The 23,697-nt window shown below is 35.8% G+C and overlaps 1 protein-coding gene and 1 long non-coding RNA gene across 6 annotated transcripts in view; one reads left to right on the top strand and one right to left on the bottom strand.

The window, feature by feature from the left end:
- ADGB (androglobin) overlaps positions 1–23,697 on the top strand; it is a 134,031-nt gene that overhangs the window by 17,263 nt on the left and 93,071 nt on the right. For 4 of the 5 annotated variants that reach the window (XM_027083903.1, XM_027083894.1, XM_027083912.1 and 1 more), the window contains exons 5-8: positions 2,352–2,438; positions 13,861–14,108; positions 18,174–18,308; positions 22,127–22,221. In XM_027083903.1, the coding sequence (XP_026939704.1) occupies positions 2,352–2,438; positions 13,861–14,108; positions 18,174–18,308; positions 22,127–22,221 (565 nt within the window). Of the gene's footprint in view, positions 1–2,351; positions 2,439–13,860; positions 14,109–18,173; positions 18,309–22,126; positions 22,222–23,697 lie in introns of those variants that run through there. The other variant, XM_027083921.1, reaches the window with a different exon arrangement.
- LOC113608080 (uncharacterized) overlaps positions 22,294–23,697 on the bottom strand; it is a 134,393-nt gene continuing 132,989 nt past the window's right edge. Inside the window, exon 7 of the long non-coding RNA XR_003428208.1 lies at positions 22,294–22,451. This is a non-coding gene — a long non-coding RNA (uncharacterized LOC113608080). The remainder of the gene's footprint in view (positions 22,452–23,697) is intronic.

Below are 23,697 nucleotides of genomic sequence, written 5' to 3'. Positions count from 1 at the left end.
TCATGTTTCCTTCAATATTCTTGTGAAATCTGCTTGTGTCTTATATACCTGCATGACTTGTAAGCTGCAGACATGTATGGGACATGTCTGCTATGTTTATTCTCTTAGCTTCCACTTGTAGAGACCTGTGGTCCTTCCGTTCTGGCCTGAATGATGCAAAAAATCTTTGATGCCTGACTTGCAAATGCATGGCAGCTGTGTGTCTCTGCTCAGTGGGAGAATTCTCACACACAGTGCACCAGCTTGAATTTGACACCCTTCCCCCTCCTGCAGTGTGTCACCGCCGCTCCTTTAAGAGGCCACTCCAGCCATTTGCTCAAAGCTCAGCCCCCTCCCCTTCTATTATTACACATAGCACTGTCAGTCAGTAGCCTGGTCTGATTTTTTGTGGATTTTCATTTAGCTCAGCTTCCTTTTTCTCTCCCAAAGCCACACAACGAAAGCAACCCCTCCTACTGCCATCCTTTTCATCTCTCTTTTCTCTTACCAACCCTCAATTTTCTATTGGAAATTTGTTTTACCCAGCTTGCAACACTTAATTGCAATCATTTTTAAAAGCTCAGCTCAGATCATTTTAGGTAGCTGAATACTACCAAGTGTTCAAAATAGTGACAACTATGTTTGTTTATTTTTGAAAGAAAATAATGTTCCTAATTCTCAGACCTAACTTGAAGTTCTGAGAATTAGAGCCGCAAGGCCAGTGAAGCAGTAAATGTGTGACCTGGATAATTGGAGTAGCATTTTATCTTTCTTAAAGCTACAGTTCAGTAGAATTTTGTAGCAACTTGAGTAATAGAATTATTGTTATTTTTGAAAAATAAACAAATCCAACTTGAAAATAAAGGACCAGACTTAATGTAAGACATTTCTTAGGCTTACCAGTGGAAATCACTACATGGTCCAATTTAGATTCGTCCAAAAGTTTTTCTCAGATTTTATAGTAGATAGTAAATATTTTATGGGAGTTTTAGCTTTCTACATTAAAAAATTAATATTTAGTAGTTATTTAAATACCACTAGGAAATATGCAAAGGAAAAAGAGTTACTTTTATGGGGTTTGCACCGTCACATCCTGAATATTAATATGATTATTCAAAGAGGAGTTTAGACTGTGAATTATCCCACTAGATATTAGTTATCTTTGAGATATATAGACATATCACAATTTATAATCTGTAAACTAGAAGCCAGTGTAAATTTTTAAATGATGGAGCATGTGACTAAGATAGTAAGATTTCTTTCTGAAGAAAAAGACATGTATGCCGGTCAATACCATCAGTCATCACCGTTGGCATAAGGTGGACTGAAGCTCTGATTCCTGAGCAAAACATAGATATGGCATTTGTGTGTGTTAATGAAAATAGACTAATCACTTCAGAAAAAAAAATTTTAACAAAAGGATTAAAATGAGAAGAGCAATATTTGATCAATCACGGCCTCATTTGACTTTATGCTATGGTGGCAGATCCACTCTTTTGTACAGGATATAATGGATGTTTCTGGTTCTCTGAAATTATCTAAGGATTTTATTAAAGATGTCTGATGCCCATCTTGTCCTGCCATGTGTGAGACTGACTTAATACACAGCCTCATAGGAATCTTAGAATAATTACTGAAACTAGAAAGATGAAGGACACTGCCCTACTTTTAAAAGACCATGATAATATATTGAATATATAGAATAGATTATATATCATCTATATATATTTCCCGATATATAATATGTATGGATATGTTTATGACGTTATGCTTTATATATATGACATTTTAAAATAAAGCTTGTGGGCTTCCCTGGAGGCGCAAAGGTTAAGAATCCGCCTGCCAATGCAGGGAACATGGGTTCGAGCCCTGGTCCGGGAAGATCCCACATGCCGCAGAGCAATTAAGCCCGTGCCACAGCTACTGAGCCTGCACTCCAGAACCAGCGAGCCACAACTACTGAAGCTCGCGCACCTAGAGCCCGAGCTCCGCAACAAAAGAAGCCACCGCATTGAGAAGCCCGAGCACCGCAACGAAGAGTAGCCCCCACTCGCCTCAACTAGAGAAAGCCCGCACGCAGCAACGAAGACCCAACGCAGACATAAATAAAATAAAAGAAATACATTTATAAAATAAAGTTTGTAAGCATGTTTTGTAATAGATATGAAATTTTATCTTTGGATCTATTTAAGTGCCTTATCAAAACAAGTCATCTGACTGTTGGAAAAGTATATTCTTGTGCTCTAATGTATAACCAGTAGGACCCCTACATTTATTATTATATCACTGCTTATTAGAGATTCCTGTTTTTTATAGACCTCTCTCTGTTTTCAAATGTTATTGACGATACTATTGTGTATTTGCTTTTTTAGCATCCATGTAGCGGAGAGGAGAGAACTGGGAGAGTTCACAGTGATTCACGCACTCACAGGATGGTTACCAGAAGTCATTTCTCTCCAGTACGTTTGACCATTAAGTACTCATATATTTTTTTCTCTCTTCCCCAGTAAGGTTTCTTTAACTAAAATATTCTTAGTCTTTAAGAAAATTTTAAAAATTGTCACATTTTACAAAATGTTTGGAGAATAACATGTTATAGTATTATAAAAAATTCCTTGAGAATACCAGGATAAATTCTGTTTCCTTATATATAGTAAATTTAATCTTTAAATATCTGAATTACAAATATTAAAACAATGTTAATTATTTATTATGATAAAATATTTACAGGTGTCACTTTCTACTTATACACTTATTCAGTACAGAAAAGTACAAGTGACTTTTAATTAGCTACCCATACTAGGGAATGAATAATATTAAAATGCCTATTAGGCCTTAAGCACTTTAATATATCATTCTAATTAACACCCACAGTCCTGAAAAGATTATCTTATTTAATTATCCATATGACCCTATCAGCTAGGTGTTATATGTCATTAGAAATGAGAAAACTGAAGCTCAGAGTGGTTGAATTCCCTAAAGCTGTATACATTGTACCTGGAGGTAATATTTGAATGTAAATCTTTCTGGGTCCAAAGCCCACAGTCTTTCTCTCATATGATTCTAGATATATAGATATTGTTTGTCTATGTTCAAAGAGAGAGGATTTAATTTAATACTTACTTAAAATTTCACAAATATTTTTTGTTTCATGAATAAATGTTATAGCCACATAATTTGATCATATTACCATTGATACTGGAAATTAATCAGGTTAAGTACATAAAAAATAATTATATCAATAGATCTGAACATGCCATCAATCCAGATGCTGAGTTTTATAAGATCAAATCCACAGTACAGTTATCAATTTGGATCATCTCTGATCTTTGGTGTTAGAAAGCTACCATTCCCAGTGTCCAGGTTAAAGGAGACTGAAGACAAGTCCTAGTGACTTGGATTCTACCACCTAAAGCGTCCTTTCAGCAGGATAAACTAGCCATTGTTTAGTTCAAAGAAAATATATTTGCAGGGAAAAAAATGGGAGGGTAGACAAACTCCTCTAAGGACCACTTTCCTGAAAGAGAGCTGATTTTGCTTTTTACCTTTGGGAAAGGTCCAGATAGCACCCTTTTAGATCATCTCATGGAAAATCCTTTTCTGATATCTAAGAGAAGAGGATATTTATTGACATGATATGGTCAATGTTAGTGGAGAGAAATAAAGAGAGAATGGGGTTTATAAGTATGGACTTTTCTAAATTTTTATCTTCAGTGTTGATGGAATGCTTAAAATTTTGCCTTAATTTTCCCTGCAATAAGTAAACCAGAGACATGAAAACATCAGAAGTCTATCAGAGGGTGGTAAAGAAACAGGAGATCAAAATGATTTGTGACTAGAAAAGTAGTAAATTAAAAATTGGGAATTGTCTCTTGCTAGAATCATACAGTGAAATCATACATGAAAACTGAAAACACTATTCATATACTTTCATGATTATAAGACCAGTTTATTTCTTTTGTTTTAAAGACTTTTTTTTTTTTTTTATATAGACCATTTTTAAAGTCTTTAGTGAATTTGTTACAATATTGCTTCTGTTTTGGTTTTCTGGCCATGAGGCATGTGGGATCTTAGCTCCCCAATCCCGCACCCCCTGCATTGGAAGGTGAAGTCTTAACCACTGGACCACCAGAGAAGTCCCAAGACCAGTTTAATAATTAAATTAAATGAAAATTTTGAAGGATTTTAGATGCTCAATTTGCATCAATTTATGGTTGCTTATAAAATGTCTATGAAAATGATATAAGGGGAAAAAGCTTGAGCTTTGGTGTCAGAACTATATAGCTAAACTTACATTCTTATAATTCCAATTTCAAGCTGTGTGAATTTTGCAAGTAATATAACATTTTGGGGCCCTAGTTTTTTCATATGTAAAATGCAGGTAAAAACGACCTGTCTTATAGGGTTGTTCTCAGGATTGAGTAGGTCAGAGTGTCAGAAAAAGTAACTGATGTATGGTAGAGACGTAATTAGTGCAAGTTTCTTTCCCTCTAATGAGTATCACTGTATTATTTAATATTATATAGCTATATGTATGGTAGTTAATAATCAACCTTTGGAAACAGAGAAAAGTCTAAAAAAATGAGACTGACTCAGATGTTCAAGTTTATCATTTTACTTCTAAATGTACCCAGAAAGTAAAAGATATATACTCTCTTTGATTTATGTCATGATTTGTAGGATTTTTTGTTATGAACATTCTGCTACACTATGCATGTAATTTAAAATTACAATTACACTATAAAATCACAGCGTTAACTCATGTGTATATAAGTGTATAATTTTAAATGAAAAGAATGTCATGGAACAGTATAATAGTGATTGTCAAGAAATGTTTAATTTGAAATCACCATCTGCCAAGGATGCAGGTGGAGGTCACGTATGGCATCATGGAGAAAGTTCTGACTTGATCTGAGCCTTTACCATTGACTGGGTTTGATTTGAGGGGACGGAAGGAAAGGGACAGGGAAAGCAGGAGAGCAACATGATCAAAGCCATGGCATGTTCAGAAGTGGGATGTCTCTCTTCCTACAAAGGATTCGATTGTGCAGAGACAGCCCCTGAGGGGCTTCGCCTGTCATGGTCATGGTTTTACAGAGGTCCAGGAGAATTAGAGTACTCAAGTTTCATACTTGTGTTCACTACTGACTTTTTCCATATGAAAATCAATTAGGGTGAAAAGTGTTTTGTGGCATCTTCAACAGACAGCCTTTCCCTTCCCTCTCCCATAGAAGTACCAAAGGGAGACATTGCTCTATTTGCAACTGTTGACCTGCCTCTTATGTTTTCCTACAGTTAGCACTGTTTTATCATTTGGAAAAAAAAAAACACCTTCTAACTCTCCGTATTATACTAGAAATACAGAGTGGCTATTAGAAGTCTGACAATTTCAAATGAAGAGATGATGCTTTTCTCCACAAATTTCTCTGATCTTGGTGTAATTCATTTGTGAATAGAGCACTCCACCACCCCATATTTAAGCCTAACTGTCCAACATGTTGTATAGTCTCATCCTTTGGTGTATGAATATTTCTTTTTCACAGCATAACATTTTTTACATTGTAGGTGGGAAAAAACACAGGGGTTTTGGATTCAGAAAGATCTATTTTAATCCTGATTCTGTCATTTGGTAGTCTATCATTTGTGACTGCATAAAACCTCTTAAACTTCAATTAGGATTGTACTACCTATGTTGCAGAGCTGTTATGGGATTAAATGCAAAAATGAAAACTGTCTTGGCAACCACTAGCTGGCCACCCACATCTTCATTCTGTTTCTCAAATGTGCTAAACTCATTTCCCTTAGGGTCTTTACATGAACTGTTCTTTGTTTATGCCTGGAATGATCGTCCATCAGATATTTACTTGGTTGGATATGTCATAACATTTAGATATCACCAAGCTTAACTATCAGCTCCTCAGATAGGCCTTCTCAACTATCCCATCTAAATTATTTCTTTCCCGAATGACTCCATATCCCATTGTTTATTATTTTGTTTTCATCTTGAAAGTTATAGCTGCCTGTTATCTTCTCTCTCTCTCTCTCTCAGTTGTATCCATCCACTGGGATGGTAAGATGCATGAGAATAGGGACCCTTTTTGTCTTTCTCAATGTTGAGACTTCTGTGCTTAGAGAAATGACACTGAATGGCCATTACACAGTATGTTCTCAATAAATGTTCGTTGATAGAGTAATTTCAAAAATATTTTAAAAGGCTAAACTAGAAGTTTGTAAAAGATTCTTTGGGAATCCAGGACAGGAATGTATAGCTTAATTTCCCTAGAAAGTAATGCTTAAACTGACCTCAAAGGATTAGTTGAAATTAGTGCAGCTTATTGAGGTAGGAAAGCCAACTCAGAGAAGAAGGAATAGCCTGAAACTACAAGGGAGCAGGGTGTAGTCCCAGAAAGGCACATTGTCCTGCAGGACTAGATTATGTGCTGGGTTCTGGAGGATGGATGGGTATGGGGTGGAGAGGTATGCTGGAACCAAATAGAGAAAGTTAAGAAATCTTCACAACAGAATGTCACTGAGGGATTTTAGACAGGAGGATGATCTTATCAGACTTGTGATTTTGGAGGATGGCTCAGGACTGGAGCAGGGGAACTGGTTTGTGCAGTATTGCAGAAGTCTTTGCCAAGGGCTTCTACAGAGAAAGTGGTGATAGGAATGGAGAAAGGAGATTAATCCTTTGTCAGTTGCTTTGTTTGCAAATATTTTCTCCCATTCTGAGGGTTATCTTTTTGTCTTGTTTATGGTTTCCTTTGCTGTGCAAATCTTTTAAGTTTCATTAGGTCCCATTTGCTTATTTTTGTTTTTATTTCCATTACTCTAGGAGGTGGGTCAAAAAGGATCTTGCTGTGAATTATGTCATAGAGTGTTCTGCCTACGTTTTCCTCTAAGAGTTTTACAGTGTCTGGCCTTATATTTAGGTCTTTAATCCATTTTGAGTTTATTTTTGTATATGGTGTTAGGAAGGGTTATAATTTCATTCTTTTACATGTAGCTGTCCAGTTTCCCCAGCACCACTTATTGAAGAGGCTGTCTTTTCTCCACTGTATATTCTTGCCTCCTTTGTCAAAGATATGGTGACCATATGTGCGTGGGTTTATCTCTGGGCTTTCTATACTGTTCCACTGATCTGTATTTCTGTTGTTGTGCCAGTACAACACTGTCTTGATTACTGTAGCTTTGTAGTATAGTCTGATGTCAGGGAGCCTGATTCCTCCAGCTGCATTTTTCTTTCTCAAGATTGCTTTGGCTATTCGGGGTCTTTTCTCCAAAATATACAAGCAGTTCATGCGGCTTAATATCAAAAAAACAAACAAATCCAAAAATGTGTGGAAGACCTAAATGGACATTTCTCCAAAGTAGACATACAGATTGCCAACAAACACATGAAAAGATGCTCAACATCACTAAACATTAGAGAAATGCAAATCAAAACCACAATGAGGTATCACCTCACACCAGGCAGAATGGCCATCATCAAAAAATCTACAAACAGTTAATGCTGGAGAGGGTGTGGAGAAAAGGGAACCCTCTTGCACTGTTGGTGGGAATGTAAATTGATACAGCCACTATGGAAAACAGTATGGAGGTTCCTTAAAAAACTAAAAATAGAACTATCATATGACCCAGAAATCCCACTACTGGGCATATACCCTGACAAAACCATAATCCAAAAAGATACGTGTACCACAATATTCATTGCAGCACTATTTACAATAGTCAGGATTGGAAGCAACCTAAATGTCCATCAACAGATGAATGGATGAAGATGTAGCACATATATACAATGGAATATTACTCAGCCATAAAAAGGAATGAAATTGAGTTATTTGTAATAAAGTGGATGGACCTGCAGTCTGTCATACAGAGTGAAGTAAGTCAGAAAGAGAATAACAAATACTGTATGCCAACACATATATATGGAATCTAAAAAAAAAACGGTACTGATGAACCTAGTGGCAGGGCAGGACTAATGATACAGATCTAGAGAACGGACTTGAGGATGTGGGGGGGAAGGGGAAGCTAGGGAGAAGTGAGAGTAGCATCGACATATATACACTACCAAATGTAAAATAGATAGCCAGTAGGAAGCTGCCCCATAGCACAGGGAGATAAGCCCTGTGCTTTGTGACCACCTAGAGGGGTGGGTTAGGGAAGGTGGGAGGGAGGCTTAAGAGGGAGGGGATATGGGGATATATGCATATGTATAGCTGATTCACTTTGTTATACAGCAGAAACTAACACAACATTGTAAAGCAATTATACTCCAATAAAGATATTTTAAAAAAATAAAAGAATGGAGAAAGTGTTGTCAATTGCAGTAGGAGGAGGTAGGATCTGAGGGACATACTTTTTATTTGATGAGAGTTTCATGGAGAGAGACTTGGTCATTCTCAGTTTTCTAACTTGATTGAAAACTAGAAGATGGTGGCAGGATATTTTAATTGATTGATTTGTTTGTTTTTGATTTCTTTTCTATAAATTTATTTTATTTTTGGCTGCATTGGGTCTTCGTTGCGCTGCGCAGGCCTCTCATTGCAGTGGCTTCTCTTGTTGTGGAGCACAGGCTCTAGGCACGTGGGCTTCAGTAGTTGTGGCAGGGGGGCTCAGTAGTTGTGGCTTGCAGGCTCTAGAGCGCAGGCTCAGGAGTTGTGGTGCATGGGCTTAGTTGCTCCATGGCATGTGGGTCTTCCTGCACTAGGGCTTGAACCCGTGTCCCCTGCATTGGCAGGCGGATTCTTAACCACTGCACCACCAGAGAAGGCCGAGTTGTTTGTTTTTGGATAGATGTCTATTAGGTGGTTGTACACAACCTCTTCTCTTCTGGAGAGAGGTTTGAGCTGGAGCTAATGATTTGAGGGTTACATAAAAGTACAGGTGAACCTAAAATATGGTTGTGCTTATTAACTCACTGAGGAAAGGCTATAGGCTATCAAGAGCATATTGAGGAGAACTCTGGGGAAGCAGCCCTAATTGGTCAGCAGTGAGCAGAGGAAAGGGAGTGTTCAAAGGAGTCTGCAAGTGATTTCTATAATAATAGAAACTAGAAAAGAATGATGTTGTAGAAGCCTCAGGAAAGAGTTTAGAGAACGTAAAAATATTGTTAAATTCCACAGAGAAGTAACATAGAGATCATTTATCTAAATGATAATATATAGGAAAGTGCCTGGCACTTAACAGATGCTCAAATACATATTCTTTCCGTGTCATGTGTGTGACATGCCTCTCTCCCCTCCCAGACTGAGTGAGCCTTGAGACTAGGGCCATATGTTTGGTCTCTTTGTTTATTTTGGTTTCTTTGTTTCTTTGCTTGTTTATTTATTTTTATTGAGATGTAATTGACATATAACAATATATTAGTTTCAGGTGTACAACATAATAATTCAATATTTGTATATATTGAGAAATGGTCAACACAAATCTAGTTAACACCCAGCACCACACATGGCTATCATTTTCTTTCTTGTGATGAGAACTTTTAAGACCTACTCTCTTAGCAACTTTCAAATATACAGTACAGTATTGTTAACTACAGTCACCATGCTGTGCATTACCACCCCATGACTCATTTATTGTATAACTGGAAATTTGTACCTTTTGAACACCTTCACCATTTTGCCCAAATCCTACCCCTTGCCTCTGGCAACTACTAATCTGTTCTCTATATCAGTGAGTTCATTTTTGTTTGTTTTGCTGTTTGTTTTTAGATTCTGTATATAAGTGAGATCATACAATATTTGTCTTTCTCTCTCTGACTTATTTCACTTAGTATAATGTCCTCAAAGTCCATCCACATTGTTGCAAATGGCAAGATTTCCTTCATTTTTTATGTCTGAACAATATTTCATTGTGTATATGAATACCACACTTTCTTTATTCATTCATCCATCCGTAGATACATATGTTGATTCTATGTCTTAGCTATTGTAAATAATACTGCAGTGAACATGGGAGTGCATCTGTTTTTTTGAGTTAGTGTTTTCATTTCCTATGGATAAATACCCAGAAGTGGAATTGTGGGATTATACAATAGTTTTATTTTTAATTTTTTGAAGAAACTTCATACTGGCTGCACCAATTTACATTCCCACCAACAGTGAATGAAAGTGCCCTTTTCTCCACATCCTTGCCAACACTTGTCATTTCTTGTCTTTCTGATGATAGCCATTACAACAGGTGTGAGGTGATAACTCATTGTGGTTTTGATTTACACTTACCTGATGATTAGTGATGTTTAGCACGTTTCATTGTACCTGTTGGCCATCTGTATATGTTCTTTGGAAATATGTCTATTCAGATCCTCTGCCCATTTATTAATTGGATAGTCATTTTATTGGGTTAAATTAGTTCTTTTTATATTTTGATATTAACCCTTTATTAGATATATAATTTGCAAATATTTTCTTCCATTCAGTAGGATGTCTCTTCATTTTGTTGTAGGTTTGTTTTGTTTTGTTTTTTTGCAGAAGCTTTTTAGTTTGATATAGTCCACCTGTTTATTTTTACTTTTGTTGTCTTTGCTTTTGGTGTCAAGTCCAAAAAATTATCACCAAGACTGATGTCAAGGAGCTTAACATCTATGCTTTCTTCTAGGAGTTTTATGGTTTCAGGTCTCACTTGTAAGCCTTTAATCCATTTGGAGTTAATTTTTGTGTATAGTATAACATAACGGTCAAGTTTTATTCTTTTGCATGTGACTGTCCAGTTTTCTCAGCACCATTTATTGAAGAGAATGTACTTTTCCCCATTATATTCTTGGCTCCTTTGTCATAAATTAATTCACCATATATGCATGGGTTTATTTCTGGCTTCTCTATTCTATTCCATTGATCTATGTGTCTGCTTTTATGCCAATATCATCCTCTTTTGACTACTATGGCTTTGTATTACAGTTTGAAATCAGGAAGTGTGATGCCTCCAGCTTTGTTCTTCTTTCTCAAGATTACTTTGGCTAATCAGGATATTTTGTGGTTCCATACAAATTTTAGGATTGTTTATTCTACTTCTGTGAAAAATGTCATTGGAATTTTGATAGGGATTGCATTGAATATGTAGATTGCTTTTGGTAGTATGGACATCTTAACAATATTAATTCTTCCAATCCATAAGCCATGTATATCTTTCATTTATTTATGTCTTCTTTAATTTCTCTCATTAATATCATAGTTTTCAGTGTACAGGTCTTTCACCTCCTTGGTTAAGTTTATTCCTAGGTCTTTTTGCTGCACTTGTATATGAGATTGTTTTCCTAATTTCTCTTTTAGATCATTATTAGTGTATAGAATGCAAAAGATTTTTGTATATTGATTTTGTATCCTACAACTGTACTGAATTTGTTTATTCTAACAGCTTTTGGGTGGAGTTTCTTAAGGTTTTCTATATATATAATATTATGTCATCTGTAAATATGACTCTTTTACTTCTTCCTTTCTGATTTAAAAGCCTTTTATTACCTTTTCTTGCCTTATTGCTCTGGCTAGACTTCTAATACTGTGCTGAATAAAAGTGGTGAGAGTGGCTATCCTTATCTTGTTCCTGATCTTAGAGAAAAGCTTTCAGCTTTTCACCATTAAGTATGATGTTAGCTGTGGGCATGTCATATATGTCTTTTATTATATTGAGGTGTGTTCCCTCTAACCCCATTTTGTTGAGCATTTTTTATCATAAATGGATGTTGAATTTGTCAAATGGTTTTCTGCATCTATTGAGATGACCATATGATTTTTATCCTTCATTTTTTTTACTGTGATGTATTACACTGATTGATTTATGCATGTTGAATCATTCTTGCACCCCAGGAATAAATCTCACTTGATCATGGTGTATGATCCTTTTAATGTATTGTTGAATTGTTTGCTAACATTCTGTTGTGAATTTTTTGTGTCTATGTTCATCAAGGATTTTGATCTGTAGTTCTCTTTTCTTGTGATATCCTTGTCTGATTTTGATATCAGGGTAATGCTGGCCTCGTTAAATGAGTTTAGACATTTTCCCCTGTCTTCTATTTTTTGAAAGAATTTGAGAAGTATTGGTATTAATTCTTCTTTAAATGTTTGGTAGAATTCACCAGTGAAGCTCTCTGATTCTGGACTTTTCATTGTTGGGAAGTTTTTGATTACTAGTAATCAGTCCATTCAGATTTTCTATTTCTTTGTCTTGGTAAATCATATGTTTCTAGGAATTTATCCATTTCTTTTAGGTTGTCCAGTTTGTTTTGTATATTTGTTTATAGTAGTCTCTTATGATCCTTTGTATTTTGTGGTATTAATTACAATGTGTCTGTTTCATTTCTGATTTTCTTTATTTGAGTATTCTCTCTTTTTTTTGTTGGTGAGTCTAAAGGTTTGTCAATTTTGTTTATCTTTTCAAAAAACCAGTTCTTAATTTCTTTGATCTTTTCTACTGTCTTTTTAGTCTCTCTCATTTATTTCCACTCTGATATTTGTTATTACCTTCCTTCTACTAACTTTAGGCTTCATTTGTTCTTTTTTTTCTATTTCTTTTAGGTGTAAAGTTAGGTAGTTTATTTGAGATCATATTTCTTAATGTAGACATGTATTGCTACGAACTCTCACAGAACTACTTCTTAGAACTATCTTTGCTTTGTTGTATTTGTTGTCGTTGTATCTGTTGTATTTTTGTTGTGTTGTACTTCCATTTTTATTTATCGCAAAGCATTTTTTAAATTTCTTCTTTGACCCATTGGTTGGTCAGTAGCATACAGTTTAATCTACACATAGCTGTGAATTTCCCAGTTTTCTTCTTGTAATTAATTTCTAGTTTCATACAGTTGTGGTTGGAAAAGATGCATGGTATGATTTCAGTCTTCTTGAACTCATTAAGAGTTGTTTTGTGACTTAACACATGATCTGTCCTGGAGAATGTTCCATGTACATTTGAGAAAAATGTGTATTCTGTTGCTATTGGGTGGAATGTTCTATATGTTCTAAGTCCATCCTATTTGATGTGTCATTCAAGGCCAATGTTTTTTTTTTTTTTGGCCATGCCACGTGACATGTGGGATCTTAGTTCCCTGACCAGGGATCAAACTCACTCCCCCCGCAGTGGAAGCACAAAGTATTAACCACTGGGCTGCCAGGGAAGTCCCAAGGCCAATGTTTTCTCATTGATTTTCTGTCTGGATGATCTATTCATTGGTGAAAGTGGGATATTAAAGTCTCCTACTGGGTGCTCTTCGATGGGTGAGTCCTGGGATGGGTGAGTCGGTGACAGCCCTTTAAGAACTCTTTCTGAGTTTGCTATAGCCTTGTGGGCCTCATGGATGCAAGCCCTGCTGGCTTTCAAAACTAGATGTTTTGGGAGCTTGTCTCTGATCTGCAGGTCTTAAAAGTTGGGGTGCCATTATGTGGGGTTCAAACCCTTCACTCTTCAGGGAAAAGCTTAGGGATGTGAGCTCCCTCCAAACTGTGTGTGCCCACACTGTGTGAGGTTTATGGCAAGACTGTGTCTCAGCCTCTCCTAGCCATTTCACTATGTTTTTTTTTCTCATTTGCCAGATATGAAGGAATTCCTCACCTAATTTTTTTTATTATTTTCAGAGGAAATTGTTCTGTATGTAGCTGTAGATTTGTTGTGTCCATAGGAAGAGGTGAGTTCAGAATCTTCCTACATCACCATCTTTAATTGGAACTCTGTGTTTGGTCTCCTTGCATCAGCAAAGCCCACCACAGAGGAGGCACTCAATGAAAGCTTGTTGAATAAATAAGCACATAATGGTGTTTTTAACTAACATGTGAAGAAACTATTGTAATTGGTTTTTTGAAGTAGCAGGTTAATTTTTTTCTGTCAGCAATTCTTGATGTGGAATAAAAAGCTTAATTTGGAAATTAATGTTGTTTTTTACCTAAGCCCAGGATATACAGACAAAGTTTGGGAGCTCTTGAGAGAAATATTGCCCGAGTTTAAGCTGTCAGATGAGTCCAGCTCTGAAAGCAAAATAACAGACACAGATGCCAAATTAAAAGAACAAGGAAAAGACATGAAGGATGGGAAAGAAGTGAAAGATGGCAAAGAAATGAAAGATGGCAAGGAATTCAAACCTGAAGTTTCAGCAACAATACTAAAATTACCTGAGAAAAGTGACAGAGTTTTAAAGGGTAAGACATTCTATATCATGATGTTATTCAATATGGGTATTATATATAAACACTTTATAGTTTAGTCATTGCTTAATTTAATGATTATTTATTGTCATTATATTTATATAAGTGTTGTGAAAACAGTCATGTAATTAAGGTCCTTTCTAAGATATTAGAACTTGCAATGGTGTTTACCATATGTTAATTATTCTACTATATTTTGCTCTCCTTAAAAATCAAAGGCAATTATATATTTTGATGATACTCAATTAATATATTTATTAATATAGAAAAACACATTAAGTTTTCAATTTCCCTTAAACACATCTTTCTTATATGTTATATGTAGAGTGGAAAGGACCAGAATACCAAAGGAGAAAAGTTGTCCTGTTTTCCTTTTCAGGAAGTGTGAAATAGACACAGATTAGATTATGATTTGCAGGTTATTGTAAGGTGAAAGTTAAAATCTGGAAAAAAATTTTTTGAGTTATTTTACAGAGTGTAGGAGCATTTCTTCTTAAGTGGGAAATATATTTAATCATTATTTATTTTATGTTTTCTAAAATATTTCATATAGTCATACATATGAACAATAATGCTTGTATAGTAGAGTTAAATATACTAGAAGATACTCAGCTTTTTCATGTACTGTGATAGCATCTACAATGATCTTGCAAATGTTTATGTTTTATAAGATATTGATATTTTGTCCTTATCTAGATCTTATCAACCAGCATTTCTAACCATATACTGCCCAGAAATAATTACTGTAAATGTTCCTCAAAAATATACAAAAAAATTGTGTGTGTGATATCTGCCTATCATCAGTGCCATTTAAAATGATCTAATGTGCATTAGTTTATAAAAGAAAGCAAAAAAAAAAAGCCAGTTTAAATTCGTTTTACCCAGTGTATCCTAAATTAATTTGAACCTGGAATCCCTTTCTCATGTATCACAAGTTAACTTCTGTCTATTCATCCCTCCATTTAACAATCCATTCAATATACTACTTGCTGAGAATATCGGTAAGTGTTCCAGGAATTAGTGATAACTTGATGAACAAAATCAGGTGTGGAACTCACTTCCTAGAACTAAGGTTTAGTGAGTGGGACTAACATTAATTTTAAAAATCATAAATACATACCAATACATGAGTCTTGAAGGGAAATACAGGAAACTTTAGGAGTTCATATGAAAGACCTAGTCTGGGGCATCAAAGAAGAATTCCCTAAGGAATTTTGAGCTGTGTTTGCAAAGATGATAGGGATATCTGGAGGAAGATTAAGGACTGAGAAGGGAAGAGCATTCTAGGTAGAGGAGACAGCAGATATAAATATTATGAAGAAGTAGCAGGAATGACAATGATTTGGAAGACCTGGTAGAAGATATGTTTAGCTGGAGGAGAGGATGTGTGGAATAAAGTGGCTTAAGAAGAGCCTGGAGAAGTAGATAGGAGACGATCATGTCAAATCCTCCAGGTCATGTTAAGATGATTGATCTTTACCAAGGAGCAATTGATGGCTAATGAAGAGTTTAGGGTTGAGTCATGATCTATTTCACATTTTCAAAAGGATATTCTCGTTCTCTGAGAAGAAAATAACTTGGTGTGCACATGGGGGTGGAGAGTCAGTGACATGAGTGGACATAGAAAAAACAATTTGGAGACCTTTGCATCAGCTCAGAAAAAACAATTTGGAGACCTTTGCATCAGCTCAGTTCAGAGACAATAGTAGCTTGGCGTAGGGTAATAGGACAGTCATAGTGGAGAGGCAGATAAAGTAAATGATTGAGAGATATTTAAAACGTAAAAAATGGCAGAATGTGGCAAAGATGATGTGTAAAATTCTGACTTCCAAAACTGGATAGATGGTAGTACCTTTTATTGAGAGGGGTGATGCCAAAAGAGGAACGGCTTTATGAGGAGAGATCACAGAATGACTCAGAACATACCGAATTTGACGTGCCTTTAAGAAATCAAGTGTACTTTCATGTCAGGAGTTCCAGGCTGGTGATATACTTTTGGGAATCATTGACAAATGCGTGCCAAATTAAACAATGAATGATATTCCCAAGGAGATGGCGTAAAGTGAGAAGACTAAGAAGCTTAAGACTCAGCCTTAAAGAAGCTAAATATCTGAGAACTGGGTACCAAATAATGAGCTGGCAAAAGAGGTTAAAGGATGACCAGAGAAACAGGAAGAAGACCAGCAGAGCATGTTGCTACTGAAGTCAAAGGAAAAGAGTGTTTTAAGAATCAGGGAGATTGTGTCAAGTAGTGTTGAGAGTTGAAATATGAGGAGAATTCAAGTTTCTCTGCTGGATTTTGTGATATGGAGGTCACTGGGCACTGGTAAGTGATGGGAGTGGAAGACACGTTGGAGAGGTTAAGAAATAAGTGGGAAGTAAGATAATTTATAAACACCCCTGTTAGGAGTTTGTCTGTGAAGAACAGGAGAGCGACAGTGTGGAAGCTGACAGGGAATGTAGGGGACCTGTGAAAGATATTTAAATTTTTACCTGATGAAGTATTTTTAAGTGATTGGGAAAATGCAGTTGAGATGACAGCCATAGTGTAAGTTTCCAGAGAGCCCAGGTGAAGGGATTGGACCAAACCAGGGAGCAAAGTCTCCTCCATCCTAATGGGTGGGCACAGGGCATGGGAGAGGACAGATGCACATTGTGGATGAATGGGTTTGATAGGGAGAAGCTGAGGGTTTCTGACAAAAGGCTTCTATTCTCTACAAGCTAAGAGTGAAGTGGAGGTGGAGATGAAGGTTCTCGTTGTTATTTAAAATAGATGTGGCAGAAGCTTGCAGAACTAGAGGAAGGCCATGTCCAGTAGGACTCAGCTGCTACTTTTATTCAGAGGGGTTGGCCAGATGGGTGAAATGACGTGACAGAGGAGCAACAGATTTACTCATGGTATTGGCAAAAACACATTTTGGTAAACATTTTTGCATACTTTCCAAATTTCTATGTGAAAAGTGTGTTTTTCTATTTATAATTTTTATTATATATATATATTGTATTTTTTAAATTCTGAATAGGCATTTAAAGCCTTTTAAAACCCCATTTTAAAATCATACATGAAGTCATATATTATTACCTATAATTAGTTTTAAGGCAAATATTTATAGAAAAGCCACAAAATAAAATTCTGATGTTTTTTGTACTTGTTTCCCAATAAAATATCTCATCCTACACTTAAAGTTATAGTTATCTTTGCCTTTGTATCTAACATAGATGTTAAATCTACTATAAAAGCTATGAGATAGATTTACTTTAGAAGCTAAGGAGCAGTACAAGTTGTTAATGTTATAGTTTTCATTTATGCAAATTTTAAAAAAAACAAACAACCTGATCAATGGTGATTACAAGTTTAGCAAATGATGAAAGAATGAATGGCAGAAATTTGAAATTTCTGTTTTAGAATTGGAAGGGATTTATTAGGAAATAAAAAAGCTTAGGGGTAAGTTGAAGGAGAACATGTTTCATAGAAATGTAAATGTGAATGGAAATTCAAATGATGGACGGTTCTGGGTACTGGGTTTTACTACACACAACATGTGGACAATCAGATGTTGGTTTGTGGATGTTGGTTCGTAGCCAGTTTCCACCAGAAGATATTCTGGAGGCAGAAAGCTGTGTTTCTTGAAATGCAAGCCCCAAGTAAAGAAGATCTAAGAGGGCTCCACATTTAGGACTCAACTTTAAGCACTTTCTTTGCTGGTTTTTCTTTTTTCTTTTTTAAATGAGAAAATCAGCCTGACACCATGATTTTATATGAATAAATTATATTCAACTGATCATCTACATTTAACATAAAATTATGTGTAGTCAATAATAAATAATGCTGCATGTCTTTCACAATACATGTCAATTTTCAAAGTTTTGCTTTATTTTGATGTTACTAATTTGAGGTGAGTAATACTTGGGGAAATTTATGGCTATTGTTTTACATTTAAATAAGTTAAATACTACTACTATTTAACTTTCTTTTCAACACAATGACTTAATAAGCGACATACACTGAGGTTTTGTAGTTAAAAGATTTATTACATTTTTTTAATATGTTGGAGAAAGCCGATGCAAAAGACCTTGGAAAGAAGAGGAGTAAAGATGGAGAGAAGGAAAAAGAAAAGGAAAAATCCAAATGGTCTCTTCATGGTTCAAGGCCCTCATCAGACGTACAATATTCTCTACAGTCTCTGTCAGATTGTAAGTTCTCAGTCTCCTAGAATAATAATTATTGCACTTATTTCCTAAAATGCTGGAAAACACTGGAGCATAGAAATGTATTTCCTGTTTAGACATGTCTAAATAAGCTTTTCAAGGTTGCCCATAATTGTTAGGCCCTCAGGATGGTTATGCATAACAGAGCAAGATCCTACATATGAAACAATGTTATCCAAGTTCTTATGGTACAACAGTCACAGAAGTGTTTACATGAAGGAGGACATATAATACTAATAAAAATATATATTATATGTTAGTACACATATTTTTATTATAATATATAAATATATTTATATAAATATATATATATTAATATGTATTAATATATGTCCTCCTCTGTGTAAATTTTATATATATGTTGATATATAAAATATATATTTTAAACTTTATAGTCCTAACATTGGGTCATCTATCTTGGTGCTTCCAGAGTGTATATCATAATTCTCAGTTCATCCTTCTTTACATGAAAACATGTCCATTTACCTCCAGCACTATGCTTTATCTAGTTGTTTTTCTTTTTTTGTTTTGTCTTCTTTCTTAATACATTACTGTGTTTTTTCGTGAGAGCATTTTCATAGTTCTGGCTTTGTATTTTTACAGAAACATGTCTGGTGGTTTGGTAGAGAAAATACAAACACTAGTCATTATATTTTTAATTTTATACAAAAACTTGTTTTCTTATAGTGATGCCTTAAGAAATCTTTGTTGATACTGGATGACATAACAGTCCCAAAGTTACTGATAATTATTCATGTTTGTGAGAATGGCTAAACCTTTCTTTGAGTTTCTTTCTTTGTGAAAATGATGGTAACAATGCCTCTTTTTCTACCAAACTCATAGTTAAGTCAACCTCTAGATACAGAATGTGGTTCAAAGTTTGGGCTGTGGAGTAAAATTGCCTGGGTTCAGATCTCTGCTGCATGAAAAATATGTTAGAGAAGGAAAAAATTTCCCTCTACTCTCTCCAGGTTCTTCTAGCTGGTGTAAGAATTAAATTGACATGAGACAGATTAACAGAAGAAAAAGAATAATAATTATGTATGTATGAGGCCTCATAAAAAAAATGAAACCCAAGGACAAGTTAGGCAATTGAGGCTTATCTACCATCTGAGAGAAAGAAAAGGGGGTCGGGGGTTTGTGACTTCAAAAGGGAGGAAGGCAATTCACCTGGAGATTGAAAAGCAAATGTTTGGTAAACACATGTTGGCTCTACCATGCAGAGGCAGTGGGACACAGAGAGGACTCTTGTCTCTAGGCCCTGCCCTACCACACTTAGCCCATATTCTTTGTAGGTGTCTCTGGTGGTAGTGCTCTTCCTGGACCAGGCCCTTTATCTGAATTCTTTTAGGCAGTTAAGGGGGAGGTAAAAAGAAAGAATTCCTGAGTACTCTGTTCTTAAAAAAAAAAAAAAAAAAGCCCAAAATAATCCTCATGACAGAGAGATACATTTTAAGGTGACAGATTTTGCTCCCTACATATACAAAATTTACTTTTTAAATGTAAAAACATATTTTTACAAGTTGGGCATAGTTCACATCTTAATCCATTTTAGAGTGATCCAGGGTTAACATCTAATTTATATATTGCGGTTCTAAAGATATTATTCTTCAATAAACATATTATCTAGTGCAGTGAAATGTAAGTGCGTGAATTTTTTTTTAACATCTTTATTGGAGTATAATTGCTTTACAATGGTGTGTTAGTTTCTGCTTTATAACAAAGTGAATCAGGTATACATATACATATGTTCCCATATCTCTTCCCTCTTGCGTCTCCCTCCCTCCCACCCTCCCTATCCCACCCCTCTAGGTGGTCACAAAGCACCGAGCCGACCTCCCTGTGCTATGTGGCTGCTTCCCACTAGCTATCTATTTTACGTTTGGTAGTGTATATATGTCCATGCCACTCTCTCACTTTGTCACAGCTTACCCTTCCCCCTCCCCGTGTCCTCAAGTCCATTCTCTAGTAGGTCTGTGTCTTTATTCCCGTCTTGCCCCTAGGTTCTTCATGACCTTTATTTTTTTTTTCCTTAGATTCCATATATATGTGTTAGCAAACGGTATTTGTCTTTCTCTTTCTGACTTACTTCACTCTGTATGACAGACTCTAGGTCCATCCACCTCATTACAAATAACTCAATTTTATTTCTTTTTATGGCTGAGTAATATTCCATTGTATATATGTGCCACATCTTCTTTATCCATTCATCTGTCGATGGACACTTAGGTTGCTTCCATGTCCTGGCTATTGTAAATAGAGCTGCTATGAACATATTGGTACATGACTCTTTTTGAATTATGGTTTTCTCAGGGTATATGCCCAGTAGTGGGATTGCTGGGTCATATGGTAGTTCTATTTTTAGTTTTTTAAGGAAACTCCATACTGTTCTCCACAGTGGCTGTATCAATTTACATTCCCATTAACAGTGCAAGAGGGTTCCCTTTTCTCCACACCCTCTCCAGCATTTATTGTTTGTAGATTTTTTGATGATGGCCATTCTGACCAGTGTGAGATGATATCTCATTGTAGTTTTGATTTGCATTTCTCTACTGATTAATGATGTTGAGCATTCTTTCATGTGTTTGTTGGCAATCTGTATATCTTCTTTGAAGAAATGTCTATTGAGGTCTTCTGCCCATTTTTGGATTGGGTTGTTTGTTTTTTTCATATTGAGCTGCATGAGCTGCTTGTAAATTTTGGAGATTAATCCTTTGTCAGTTGCTTCATTTGCAAATATCTTCTCCCATTCTGAGGGTTGTCTTTTGGTCTTGTTTATGGTTTCCTTTGCTGTGCAAAAGCTTTGAAGTTTCATTAGGTCCCATTTGTTTATTTTTGTTTTTATTTCCATTTCTCTGGGAGGTGGGTCAAAAAGGTTCTTGCTGTGATTTATGTCATAGAGTGTTCTGCCTATGTTTTCCTCTGAGAGTTTGATAGTGTCTGCCCTTATATTTAGGTCTTTAATCCATTTTGAGCTTATTTTTGTGTATGGTGTTAGGGAGTGTTCTAATTTCATACTTTTACATGTACCTGTCCAGTTTTCCCAGCACCACTTATTGAAGAGGCTGTCTTTTCTCCACTGTATATTCTTGCCTCCTTTGTCAAAGATAAGGTGACCATATGTGCGTGGGTTTATCTCTGGGCTTTCTATCCTGTTCCATTGATCTATGTTTCTGCTTTTGTTAAGTGTGTGAATTTTAAAGGAATAAATCAAAACCTTTTAATTAAAAATAAAAACAATAGAGGAAAATAAATTCTATTATTTTGGCCAGAATCTTTAAAGAACAAAAGCATCATGAATCAAATGGGGTAATTTCAGGGGTATTAAGGAACACATGAATAAATATTGATGTTCAGGAGCAAATCTACAGGCATTAGACATTCCAAACTAAGTTACCTTCTTAGTTTCCATTCTTCATGGGAGGATTAATTTATTTATGTTTTCTTTCTACTTGAAATGACACAGAAACTCTCAGAATTCCTTAAATTCAAAATAAAGATTCTATGAAAGCTAAGTTACATTGACAGATAGCTAGAGTGAGTTTATGTAATAAGTGTTTTACAATGAAGTAAAATGATTTCTTAATGAATTATATGGTACTATTGTGAAGGTAAAACTGATAAGACATTCTATAAAATAGATGTACATTTGAGATTTAACATTTATTATATGCATGCAGAGTTATTTACCTATATTTCATCAGCAAAGATAAGTTCATTAAGGAATTTGAACAGTCTACTAAGACCTGCCAGTTCCATTTTGTCTAGAATTTCCATGACGCAGTACGTGTTTGGTTTTACAGGTTCTTCAGCAATACAGTCCCCTCAGGTAGTTGTATATGCTACCTTTACACCTCTCTATTTGTTTGAAAAGAATATCTTTTTATTAGAGAAGATGGTAAGTACTCAAGGCCAAGAAATTCAGTATAATTTATGGTGTGTGTGTGTGTGTATGTGTGTGTGTGTGTGTGTGTGTGTGTGTGTGTGTGTGTGTTGTAGTAAAAGGTATATCAGAATTTAATCAAAATTTCATTCCTGAATTTCAGTCCTGTTATCTCTATAATTAGGCACTTAGGTACAGGGACCTGGAACATCCAAAATTTTCTTAGATGACTGCAATAGTTTTAACTACAAAAAAAAAAAACAAGTATGTAGTCTCATAGATTTTTATCAATTCCTTTCATTGTAAACAAAAGGCATCAAATTATGTATTTCAGTGAGAAGTGTGTAAGCCATTCCTAAGTAATAAATCATCTTTCTATAAACAGGTCATACATATTTTCTTAACCTAAGACAACTTAAATAAATGCATATTGAGGGCTAGAAAACCACTGCTATGAGCTCCTTGTACCTTAAAGTAATACACACAAAAATGTTAATTGCTTTTTTCTTATAAATCTAACAACTTATAGAAAACTTAGAAAATATGGACAAAGATAATAAAATTAAGCTATTCATAGTATAAACACCGAGTCATAGACACTATTAACATTTTGGCGTATACACTTTGACTGTTTTTCTTGTCTGCATATTTTCTATGTGTACATGTGTATAAACGTTTTTACTCAGGGGAATTCTATTTTACTTTCTGTTTAGAAACCAGCTTTTTCACTTGACACTGTATCATTAACATTTTCCCATGATGTGAAATATTTGACAACATAATATTTAACAGTTACATGGGATGCATTGGTTTGCCATAATTTTTTAAGTTATCTTTGGTTCTGGGACATAAAAATTATTTTTCTCCTTCCCTTTTAAAGAGTAAAGCCAGATTACTCTTCAGTCTACTTAGAAAACAGCCTATTGTATTTGTATTGATTCCTAACACTTTGGGGAACTTTTAGACATCCAACACTTTATTGCTAGAATTTTATATGTTCTGAAATCACTACATCAAAGTATGAGAAGACATACTTCCTCCCTCCCTTTCTTCCTCCCTCCCTTCCTCCCTCCCTCCCTTCCTTCCTCCCTCCCTCCCTTCCTTCCCTGCTTCCTCCCTCCCTCCCTGCCTTCCCTCCTTCCTCCCTTCCTTCCCCCCTTCCTCCCTCTGTCCCTTCCTCCCTCCCTCCCTTCCTTCCTTCCTCCCTACCTTCCTCCCTCTCTTCCTCCCTCCCTCCCTTCCTCCCTCCCTTCCTTCCCTGCTTCCTCCCTCCCTCATTTCCTTCCTTCCTTCCTTCCTCCCTCCGTTTCACCCTCTCTCTCTCCCGCCCTCCCTCCCTCCCTTCCTACCTCCCACCCTTGCTCCCTTCCTCCATCCCTCCCTTCCTTCCCTCCTCCTTCCCTCCCTTCCTTCCTTCCTTCCTTCCTCCCTTCATCCCTCCGTGCCTTCCTTCCCTCCTTCCTCCCTCACTTCCTCCCTCCCTCCCTTCCT

Source organism: Aethalodelphis obliquidens, unplaced genomic scaffold (assembly GCF_003676395.1).
Source record: "Aethalodelphis obliquidens isolate GAN/ISIS:26980383/991018 unplaced genomic scaffold, ASM367639v1 scaffold3, whole genome shotgun sequence".
In the NCBI taxonomy this organism is placed as follows: Eukaryota; Metazoa; Chordata; class Mammalia; order Artiodactyla; family Delphinidae; genus Aethalodelphis; species Aethalodelphis obliquidens.
The sequence above is the reverse complement of the archived record's forward strand: the minus strand, read 5'-3'. Positions and strand labels throughout refer to the sequence as shown.